This window comes from Daphnia pulicaria, chromosome 1 (assembly GCF_021234035.1).
Source record: "Daphnia pulicaria isolate SC F1-1A chromosome 1, SC_F0-13Bv2, whole genome shotgun sequence".
Classification (NCBI taxonomy): Eukaryota; Metazoa; Arthropoda; class Branchiopoda; order Diplostraca; family Daphniidae; genus Daphnia; species Daphnia pulicaria.
The window spans coordinates 9,199,382-9,210,625 of NC_060913.1; the positions used below are offsets into that span (position 1 = coordinate 9,199,382).

The 11,244-nt window shown below is 38.6% G+C and overlaps 1 protein-coding gene and 3 long non-coding RNA genes across 10 annotated transcripts; 1 reads left to right on the plus strand and 3 right to left on the minus strand.

Moving 5' to 3' along the window:
* Positions 1-7: 7 nt before the first annotated feature.
* Positions 8-2,080, minus strand: LOC124350253. 5 transcript variants are annotated; one of them, XR_006920600.1, is made up of 6 exons: positions 1,985-2,080; positions 1,772-1,907; positions 1,587-1,691; positions 1,408-1,506; positions 1,074-1,343; positions 8-278 (listed from the first exon to the last, which is right to left on the minus strand). It is a non-coding gene; the product is annotated as an uncharacterized LOC124350253 (long non-coding RNA). The 5 variants fall into 5 exon arrangements; XR_006920608.1 differs by having other exon boundaries at positions 1,981-2,080; XR_006920592.1 differs by having other exon boundaries at positions 1,972-2,080.
* A 72-nt stretch (positions 2,081-2,152) lies between these two features.
* On the plus strand, positions 2,153-2,968 carry LOC124350272. Its single transcript, XR_006920637.1, has 4 exons — positions 2,153-2,250; positions 2,322-2,414; positions 2,499-2,662; positions 2,741-2,968. It is a non-coding gene; the product is annotated as an uncharacterized LOC124350272 (long non-coding RNA).
* Positions 2,969-3,072: 104 nt separating this feature from the next.
* On the minus strand, positions 3,073-5,827 carry LOC124350480. 2 transcript variants are annotated; one of them, XR_006921019.1, is made up of 7 exons: positions 5,719-5,827; positions 5,537-5,663; positions 4,627-4,879; positions 4,286-4,397; positions 4,097-4,215; positions 3,530-3,790; positions 3,073-3,457 (listed from the first exon to the last, which is right to left on the minus strand). It is a non-coding gene; the product is annotated as an uncharacterized LOC124350480 (long non-coding RNA). The 2 variants fall into 2 exon arrangements; XR_006921013.1 differs by lacking the exons at positions 5,537-5,663; positions 5,719-5,827 and adding an exon at positions 4,996-5,082.
* Positions 5,828-6,554: 727 nt separating this feature from the next.
* On the minus strand, positions 6,555-7,540 carry LOC124349637. Of its 2 annotated transcripts, XM_046800399.1 has the most exons (6): positions 7,292-7,536; positions 7,158-7,224; positions 7,101-7,104; positions 6,909-7,034; positions 6,750-6,850; positions 6,555-6,690 (listed from the first exon to the last, which is right to left on the minus strand). In XM_046800399.1, the coding sequence occupies exons 2-6, from the start codon at positions 7,215-7,217 to the stop codon at positions 6,574-6,576; spliced, it is 408 nt and encodes a 135-aa protein (XP_046656355.1). In that variant the 5' UTR covers positions 7,218-7,224; positions 7,292-7,536; the 3' UTR covers positions 6,555-6,573. The 2 variants fall into 2 exon arrangements, 1 of the variants encoding a protein (XP_046656355.1); XR_006920302.1 differs by lacking the exon at positions 7,101-7,104 and having other exon boundaries at positions 6,909-7,100; positions 7,292-7,540.
* Positions 7,541-11,244: the final 3,704 nt, after the last annotated feature.

Below are 11,244 nucleotides of genomic sequence, written 5' to 3' on the forward strand. Positions count from 1 at the left end.
TTCTACTCTCTACGCGCCATGTCTGAAGGATCCATGACCAAGGTGGGAAGGGACTTGCCATTGCTGACAAGTCCGGGCTGACACGGTGATGGGAGAACATGGAATGCATGCCTCAAGAATGGATCACCGTATCGACAAGGGGGAACAAATGCGTGGCAGCAACGGGTTAACTAACAAACAAACACATATTATCAACAACAAATGATGATCCGCGATGACATTTTGGAGATACCGGCGATGTTTTGGTGTCCGTCTTCTCAACGTCTCCTCTGCATTTCCTGGATGAAGACAAAATAATTCTTATTTAGTTACAGGACACATAAAGGTACATTTATCTGTTTTTTTTTGCTCAAAACTTAAAAAGCGCATTTTTAATTGCTTAAAATTCAGCTATAAATACTGAGAACGGTACACAGAACAAAGCTCACTTGCTAGTTTTTTGAAAAATTTCCGGAAGTATACCGGAAGTAAGCAATAGCTCCTCAACTGTTGGGCTGTCGTCAAAATAAACCATATATTCGTGATCCCCATGAAATTTTGGGTCGATCTGATATGTTTTAAACGAAATCCAATTTTTGGCCAAAATCGAGAATTTTCCTGAACTATAGTTCAGGAAAATTTTTGAAACCGGAAGTACGAAATCGTACAAAAAAATACATGAACTTTACCACAAATTTTACGAGGATCACGAATATGTGGTTTGTTTGAACGTCGAATGAATATTTACTAAACTACTGACTGAAATGAGTAAAACCGGAAGTAGAAAAAATAAGCAAATATCGAAAATTTAACAAGTGAGCTTTGTTGGGGGAATGGTTATCGTCCGTTATCACTAAAAAATTACCCCAAAAAACTACCGATAAATGTTTAAGGAGATGTGCAAAGTAACTGAAACTGACTTGCTTTGACAGCTGAAAATTATCGAAAAGCCATCTAGCGGTAGAAAAGGAAACATTTAAGTAAGACTCCGTTTGCTACTCAAGTGAAGAAGGGCCCGATTTAGGAACTATTACATAGACAGAGCTTAAATTAAGTAGATTATCTAAATAAAAAATAATTCAATTGTCGGGTACCTGGGCATAATCCCGTGGTGAGTGACTGCACAGCGGACGGAAGCGATCATGAAGTGGTCCAGAAACTCGCCAAATTGTGTTTAGAAGCAGTAAAGCTAGATGATAAGCTAGATGATAAGCTAGATGATAAGCTAGATGAGGATGGAGGAGGATGTCGCGAAGATAGGGATGGACGTTGGTGGAAGTCCCTCTTCCGTCATGGAAAAGGTCAGCATTGGCACAAGAATCTCCGTGCCAGGACCACACGATTCCATAAAGAAACTGCGTGCTCTGTAAAAAAAAGTGTTTTTCATGAATGAAAATACAAAAATGAATTAAGTATGTCAATCTTTACCTTTTCTAAGAAGCACACCGAAAGGCTCATGATAAACAAACCGTAAAAATGGAATCCACAGCAGGTTATTCACATCACACTCTTCATGTCTCTGAAACTCTATGTGGAAATGGGACAAGGAAATTCTCTACGTTATTTACAAATTTACACAAATGTACCTATGAGAAATAAAACTATACCTATCCCTCATCTGGGTTGCCTTCTAAGCAGAAGAAGAAACAGCCATAACAAAAAACATGCTGTTGCAGGGTACACCACCAAAATTGCGGGATTCAGAAAAGATCCTATGGTTCATGAAAAAGAATACCTATGTTACATGAAAAATCTGAATTGTAATGGTCTGGTAGCAGTAATGGGGAATTACCTTATCTCAGCACATTTGTATTCCACTATATCTGGGCTTCAAACTTTAATTTTAGGCTTTTGACAGCATGATGAGTCTATTGGATGGAAAGTGACTAAGCGCTAAGTCAACTTGTTGGAATGACTGACAGTTGCATCTAAAATTTTAAGAAATAATTGGTTATAATATACAAAAATAAGGACACTAGATCAAGATCTAACCTAACCAACCTACATATGACACGAAGTTGAATTTGGTATTTTAAATTACAGAAAAATAAGTGCAAATAAGCAACAATTTATTTCGCCATGTTTCATGATGCAGGAACAACAAGGGCGACAATGCGACATCTAGTAATGAGTTTTTGCACTGTATACGAATTTGAAGGTTAAATCTATTGCCACGAAAATGTTTGGTTGGGTAACTTCGTCTGCTCCCAAGTTACACAGTCAAGTTACTTCAAACATTCAAACAAAATAAATTGAGATTCGGATTTTAAGGTTAGTTTAACCGTTTATAAAAAACACAGCAATTAATGATTCTACTTGCATTCTTGAATTAATGTTTTCAGAAAATTTCAGCTGAAGTTTTTGTGTGACACAGGTGCTTGTGACAACAGAGAGCAAATGGTACAATCCAGTAATGAAAGCTTTGTCTTCCAAAGGTAAATAGTTTCTATTTTTAAGATACTTATTTGGTCCAGCATTTAAACAAACTACTGTTGCATTTAATATGTATCACATTTCAGGTTAACTTTTTGCTGTCAAATTGTAGTAAATCGGGTAAATCTCCAAGATATTGCTGCCTTCCCCAGATCCAATTTTTTGCTGTTATCTATTTGGACAATTGGAAGACAATGCTACCACTGAAGAGGTTGTGGTGACCACCATTTGAGTTCTAATTTATGACAACGTAAGATAGATTTGATGTATTGCTTACTGTCGCTACATCATTGTTGGAAAGTATAATCAACATTTACTCTGCTTTCAGGTGTATCCCTTTCCTCTGCTATATTGGTTGGAAACCAACAAGGGATTTCTGGAATTGAAGATTGATAATTTGTGAAGATGTACATCAATTTCAAGTGCATATCTGGGCTCCCTTCTTTTCTGTGGCCCATTTCCCGGACTGTTTAATGAATTATTTTATATAAATTTTACTGCTTACTTAGTTATTTGTGTGTATTTATGTTAAAATAATAAATGGTAAAATAACAGATTGTACGTATGGTTTATTTATGAAACAGACCGTCAGGAACAAACTGCTGCCAGTCAAGCAGGGAGAGACACTGCCCGACTGAATCGACCAGGGAGATTACCCGACCAGGGAGATTACCCGACCATGGTTGAGAGAAACCGGAAAAAGAGCGAAGAGAGCCGAGGAACAGTTTTTAAGAGAGCCATGCATCATACATAGACTTCCGGCTTAGACTCACTCATGACCCTCCAACAGATTTCATCGAATCATTCCCCTTGCAAGTCCCCGTTCAATCAAACATCTCCCTTCCTCCTGGTTATCGCAGCGAGTGAGTGACCACCGGCGGGCGTTGGTTACTGGTTTTTTAGGAAACGGGGCCACTGAAGAAGGGAGCCCAAATATGCACTTGTAATTTGTCTACATCTACATAATTTATTGACGAGTCTTGAATTTCAGCAACCTCTCCTCAGTTCCACCAATGGATCTATGGAACGGCAGCTGACGATTGAACTGAAATGAGAAGGGAGATTTTAACTAAAAGTCAATGATTGAATGTGACTGTAGGCCTACATCAAGAATTACCTCAACGCGGTTACAGGTAGCAACAGACGACATATCGACAAAACGCAGCCGATAAAATAAGCCCGACAGCCATCAGGCAACATTGACTATGTTACCCAACTGTTCAACACTGCATATACTGCATGGACACCATAAAAGGCAAATGACACATGACACACGTATGATGTTGAACTGTAAGTCTATACAAGCCCAATTTCAGCGCATCTCTCATCTGGAAAAGGACTGCAAAACCAATGTACCACCAAACTGAACCATGGACACCTACAAAGAAAAAGAACATGAATAAACATTTTGAAATGTGAAAAAAGATACCAAAAATGATCTACTTTAAACATACACTAAACAAGAAAAAGAAATGACCAAAGATCAACACATCGCAAAGATTTCATTTCAGGTTTTAAGCATATGCAATCTGCTCTGTCTGATCAAACAAAATTTACAACTCTTTCCAAGTACGAAGAACCTTCCACGAAAGCTCTAATTTGAAGCATGAAATAAGATGTCAATTATCTTCAACCAAGAACAAAATGCTAACCTACTTGATTTATCATACCAGTACATTATTACCATTTCAGATTTCCTGTTTTCATCACACTTTTGTCTTGCAATATAGTAGAGACCCTCCCAAACACACATCTTCATGACACTTCAGCAACCACGTGGAGAAAGGAAAGATCTTCGACATCCTTTTACAAAATCAATTAAAGTAGATTAGAAAAGGGACTTGGAAAGCCACAACTCTCATGATTCACTTACCTGCTTAAGAATTGTTTCTGTACATGATGAAAATTACAACCAGTACAGGTAGCACACCTGCAAAAGGAACACCTATCCCCAGCTGTCTGCAACAAAATAACCAGCAGCGGACCTATTTAAGAAAATATTAAGATTACCATCAGGAAACACAGTGTGTACACAATTCCATGCAGGACTCATTATGATCATGGAATACCAGGAGTAAGACAAAACTATGCAGTCCAACAGAACAACATCTGAAATTTTACAAAGTTATGATTGGCAAGGTATTCAAATAGCAAATTGATCTCTAGTCATATTGATTAAGTACTTTAGTAGGAAATTGGATAAAAAATAATTACTGTTACTGTTGCATTGGACCTTTCCATTTTCATCATGAGAAACGTCACGACCATAATTCATTTATCCCTGAAGACACTCGCGCAACCTAGTGGAAATTATTTTAAGCCACCTAGCGACAGCTAATTTGATTGCTTTCTTGCAGACAGCACGCAGCGGCAGCAACTCAGCTCGAATCGTTACGCCTTTCACTAGCTGCTAGCTGACACGAAATGAATCAAGAGGATGAACACTAGATTACTCCAGCAGCTTTCCCTATGACACAACATACAAATGATTTAGTTAGCAATTTCAAACTTTCATTAACTTATTCAACTTAAAAATCTATAATATTAACAGAAAATATGGGGGTTCAAGACAAAAAATAAAACAATTTTCTGAAGAAAAGAATAATTTTCCTGCTTGTGGCTGTAAGGCAGCTGCAGCAAAGGTTATCGGTATTTGAGTTAGGTTTCCATTCGTTTCCTGGTTTATTACTGGGAGGAGGCATGAATAAAAAGAGAATTACTTCAACAATAAACGGGGAAATGGCGATTTGGGTTTGCACCGTAAAACCTTGAGCGGAAGACGAGGGAAACCTTGATGGGTGATCTTGGTTCCCAACATGTCCACGTGATTGTCTATATGCGTCGCTGTCCATATATTATTGGCTGATGGGAGAGATTAGACTATTCAAGTCGCATACCGAATGGAAATGTCACATAGAAACAACTGCACGCAAGAGCCTATTGACTATCAGCATATCGACCTGTCTCTCGATTGATTGTGTTCAACCCCGCCCTATTGCAGTGTCCTTTTACTACCCTTGTAAATCATCCGGAAACGGATGATAAATTGTTATAAAATATTACCATGTTGAACACAGAGGCGAAAATAAAGGAAAAACTATAAAGATAGAAATGGGAGACATACCGAATTCAACGTCGATGAGTACCACCAGTCATCAATAGTCATGGAACCTTAATGGAGATGCGGAGGCAATACAACTGTACGAGACACAGTACCCAATCTCCGAATGGGACCAAAATCTAGGTGTGGACTAAATAATCTCATTAAAAACTCTATAATACAACTTGTGCCTTCTTCTTTCTTACCTGTGAATTATTTGGTTTTTCTTGCAGATTTGTTGCTGGATGAGCTCCAGAGAGTGTGTCGTCACCTCAACAAGCAAAAGGCAGGAATCAAATTACAACGCTCCCTATAATCCCTGCATCGCAACGCCAATCACAAAACAAATCCGTCAGCTCTAGCACCAAGGTTCTCAGTAGCAGTCAATTTCTTGCCTTGGCGGAAGAAGCCCTTCGGCAAACGACCATTGCTCGTCGTTTACTCGAGTCCATCGCTGATGAACCGACAGCTTGTAGTTGCTCCACGGCTTGTAGTTGTTGGTATATACTGTACGTAATTCGTTGAACCATCGCTGTAGGTTACAGGTTCTCAATCCAACACTGCAAAATAAGTTCTTCAATACTAAAACCAAAAAGATAAGTTTGAGAACTTAAAACAAAACATAATATAAAAGAAATACCATTTTGAAATTAAGTTCCCTCCATTCCTCTACTGTAAAACTTTCAAGTATACGTGATATAATGTCTCTGATTTTGAGAGTTAGAAAAGTGTCTCCAGCTATAAAATTGGCCATGTAAAGGTTTAGCAAGAGGTTGCACATTCCAATTTTCTCGTTCTCGGAAAAATAGGGATATGTTTTCACATTGAAACTCAAGAGAGACAATATTTTCTCCAAATTCAAGCGAGGGAAAGGGACATGATGTTTTTCCGAATCGAAACTGTTCATGGAAAATTTCCGGAATGGGCGAGGAAAAGAAATGTCCAAAGCCACAGGCCAAAGTTTGCTTTGAACAGTACCAAAATTCATCAGGACTAGAAGTAAGTCAGGCACTTCAATACAGAATTGTTGAGTTTTATCAGATATTTTTTCTGAAAGAATCTTAAGACACACTTCTGAGTTCTGCCACATCTTTGCTTGTTGTCACTGACATTAGAAAGAACAAATATCTCCTACATGATAATTTGCAGGTTAACAATGATCGTTGTAATTTATTGCCCTAAAACAAAATGAGAAACAATCAGTTAGAGCCACAACATTCAATTTTGTAAATTATACCTTTATTTCTGACCGCAAATAGTTCACCAAATCTGAAGAAGACATCTTTGGAACATCTTTAATACCTAGATCTTTATCAAGCCAAGAATAGTTAACTTCGCCTAAGGGAATGAATGAAGATGATAATAAGATAAAACAATCAATCAATTGAGAATTTACCATTTGAATAAAAAAGATAAACTTGTGTATCATCAAAAATATCCAGAACTGTAGCACGATTTAATTCTTCCTGTCTACTACTTTTTGACGAAGCACTCTGGGATGATGATTCAACGAGGATGGAGTCTTTGAGTGAAAATGTGTGTAAGTTTTGTTTTGGGCCCAAACAGAAAATAATCCATTATATGTTACCTGCCTTGACAAATTTGGGGTTATGGGCAAAGAATTATTTGCTTTCTCACGGTAAACCATTGAGCTCCAGTTCGCGTTTTCTTCTTTCATTCCTTTCTGCCAAGATTTGAAGAACATCTAGTCTCTGATTGATAAATTAACATTTTAAAGCAATGAAATTGTAGTTCATTCGACAAAGAGTACGTTATTACCTTCATTTTGTTTTCCTCGATTAAATCAGATTAAAACTGTTCAAGACTTCAAGATTCCAATCTAAACTGACTAGACTGCAGACTGCTAATAAACACATGTTCAAAAATGTGTTTCTTTTTATTAAATCGTCTGACTAATGCAGCACAGTTGCCAGTTTAACAATTTAAAACATTTATTTTTCACTTGTTTTTTTCAGACTTCGTTAATTTTTCTTATTCATTACGTTTTATTCTAATTATTTTACATGATATCATTGTGTTTTATTACTATTAATATTTTTCCTTTTCTTTGTTATTGCTTATTGTTAATAAAATGTTTCGTCGTCAACGCGTCACCCCATACAAACGGATAAAATTTTCGTGCTCGTCAAGCTCAGCAAGAAAAGCTTCCCTTCCCTTCGATTTTAAAGAAATTAAAGAAGGAGGCGATCCAGTTCTTTGAATTGTTCAAATAAATTATTAGCAAATCGGACCATGTAAATTCACAGGACAAAAGAGATCCACCATTTAACTGGGCATTAGTAAACACATCGACTAGTGCAGCCCTTCCAGTAGAAATGCTTCAAAAAGCAGTTTAAAAATTTTCGATTGCAGCGCCATCTACTCAACAGTCAAAAAAGCTCATTTTCGAAAGTGGCGCCACCTATTTGAAAATTAAAATAGCTCAGAATTTAACCAAACTAAACTTAAAAGATGCGTCTTGACACGAGGAACAAGAATATCGGGTTTAAAAAATTATCCGACCAGTAGAACAGCTTTAAAACTCAATTCAAAAATTCGACATCAGCGCCACCTATTGTCAAAATAAAAGTAGCTAAGAATTTATCCAAACTAAACTTAAAAGACATAAATTGACCAAAAGACTTTGAACTACACCCGATTTTGATCTCATCGTGCTCAGCGTGAAATGCTGATCAAGAATATATCCTAGATTGCCTGTTTCTGAGCATTTTCAGTAAGTATGGAAAGCAGCGCCACCAAGTGGCAAGTGTTGGAACTAAACCCGATTTTGATCTCATCGTGCTCAGCGTGAAATGCTGATCAAGAATATATCCTCGATTGCCTGTTTCTGAGCATTTTTAGTAAGTCTGGAAAGCAGCGCCACCAAGTGGCAAGTGTTGGAACTAAACCCGATTTTGATCTCATCGTGCTCAGCGTGAAATGCTGATCAAGAATATACCCTAGATTGCCTGTTTCTGAGCATTTTCAGTAAGTATGGAAAGCAGCGCCACCAAGTGGCAAGTGTTGGAACTAAACCCGATTTTGATAAAATCGTGCTCAGCGTGAAATGCTGATCAAGAATATACCCTAGATTGCCTGTTTCTGAGCATTTTCAGTAAGTCTGGAAAGCAGCGCCACCAAGTGGCAAGTGTTGGAACTAAACCCGATTTTGATAAAATCGTGCTCAGCGTGAAATGCTGATCAAGAATATACCCTAGATTGCCTGTTTCTGAGCATTTTCAGTAAGTATGGAAAGCAGCGCCACCAAGTGGCAAGTGTTGGAACTAAACCCGATTTTGATAAAATCGTGCTCAGCGTGAAATGCTGATCAAGAATATATCCTCGATTGCCTGTTTCTGAGCATTTTTAGTAAGTCTGGAAAGCAGCGCCACCAAGTGGCAAGTGTTGGAACTAAACCCGATTTTGATCTCATCGTGCTCAGCGTGAAATGCTGATCAAGAATATACCCTCGATTGCCTGTTTCTGAGCATTTTTAGTAAGTCTGGAAAGCAGCGCTACCAAGTGGCAAGTGTTGGAACTAAACCCGATTTTGATCTCATCGTGCTCAGCGTGAAATGCTGATCAAGAATATACCCTAGATTGCCTGTTTTTGAGTATTTTCAGTAAGTATGGAAAGCAGCGCCACCAAGTGGCAAGTGTTGGAACTAAACCCGATTTTGATCTCATCGTGCTCAGCGTGAAATGCTGATCAAGAATATATCCTCGATTGCCTGTTTCTGAGCATTTTTAGTAAGTCTGGAAAGCAGCGCCACCAAGTGGCAAGTGTTGGAACTAAACCCGATTTTGATCTCATCGTGCTCAGCGTGAAATGCTGATCAAGAATATACCCTCGATTGCCTGTTTCTGAGCATTTTTAGTAAGTCTGGAAAGCAGCGCCACCAAGTGGCAAGTGTTGGAACTAAACCCGATTTTGATCTCATCGTGCTCAGCGTGAAATGCTGATCAAGAATATACCCTAGATTGCCTGTTTTTGAGTATTTTCAGTAAGTATGGAAAGCAGCGCCACCAAGTGGCAAGTGTTGGAACTAAACCCGATTTTGATCTCATCGTGCTCAGCGTGAAATGCTGATCAAGAATATATCCTCGATTGCCTGTTTCTGAGCATTTTTAGTAAGTCTGGAAAGCAGCGCCACCAAGTGGCAAGTGTTGGAACTAAACCCGATTTTGATCTCATCGTGCTCAGCGTGAAATGCTGATCAAGAATATATCCTAGATTGCCTGTTTCTGAGCATTTTCAGTAAGTATGGAAAGCAGCGCCACCAAGTGGCAAGTGTTGGAACTAAACCCGATTTTGATCTCATCGTGCTCAGCGTGAAATGCTGATCAAGAATATACCCTAGATTGCCTGTTTCTGAGCATTTTCAGTAAGTATGGAAAGCAGCGCCACCAAGTGGCAAGTGTTGGAACTAAACCCGATTTTGATAAAATCGTGCTCAGCGTGAAATGCTGATCAAGAATATACCCTAGATTGCCTGTTTCTGAGCATTTTCAGTAAGTCTGGAAAGCAGCGCCACCAAGTGGCAAGTGTTGGAACTAAACCCGATTTTGATAAAATCGTGCTCAGCGTGAAATGCTGATCAAGAATATACCCTAGATTGCCTGTTTCTGAGCATTTTCAGTAAGTATGGAAAGCAGCGCCACCAAGTGGCAAGTGTTGGAACTAAACCCGATTTTGATAAAATCGTGCTCAGCGTGAAATGCTGATCAAGAATATATCCTCGATTGCCTGTTTCTGAGCATATTTAGTAAGTCTGGAAAGCAGCGCCACCAAGTGGCAAGTGTTGGAACTAAACCCGATTTTGATAAAATCGTGCTCAGCGTGAAATGCTGATCAAGAATATATCCTCGATTGCCTGTTTCTGAGCATTTTTAGTAAGTCTGGAAAGCAGCGCCACCAAGTGGCAAGTGTTGGAACTAAACCCGATTTTGATCTCATCGTGCTCAGCGTGAAATGCTGATCAAGAATATATCCTCGATTGCCTGTTTCTGAGCATTTTTAGTAAGGTTAGGTTAGGTTAGGTTAGGTTAGGTTAGGTTAGGTTAGGTTAGGTTAGGTTAGGTTAGGTTAGGTTAGGTTAGGTTAGGTTAGGTTAGGTTAGGTTAGGTTAGGTTAGGTTAGGTTAGGTTAGGTTAGGTTAGGTTAGGTTAGGTTAGGTTAGGTTAGGTTAGGTTAGGTTAGGTTAGGTTAGGTTAGGTTAGGTTAGGTTAGGTTAGGTTAGGTTAGGTTAGGTTAGGTTAGGTTAGGTTAGGTTAGGTTAGGTTAGGTTAGGTTAGGTTAGGTTAGGTTAGGTTAGGTTAGGTTAGGTTAGGTTAGGTTAGGTTAGGTTAGGTTAGGTTAGGTTAGGTTAGGTTAGGTTAGGTTAGGTTAGGTTAGGTTAGGTTAGGTTAGGTTAGGTTAGGTTAGGTTAGGTTAGGTTAGGTTAGGTTAGGTTAGGTTAGGTTAGGTTAGGTTAGGTTAGGTTAGGTTAGGTTAGGTTAGGTTAGGTTAGGTTAGGTTAGGTTAGGTTAGGTTAGGTTAGGTTAGGTTAGGTTAGGTTAGGTTAGGTTAGGTTAGGTTAGGTTAGGTTAGGTTAGGTTAGGTTAGGTTAGGTTAGGTTAGGTTAGGTTAGGTTAGGTTAGGTTAGGTTAGGTTAGGTTAGGTTAGGTTAGGTTAGGTTAGGTTAGGTTAGGTTAGGTTAGGTTAGGTTAGGTTAGGTTAGGTTAGGTTAGGT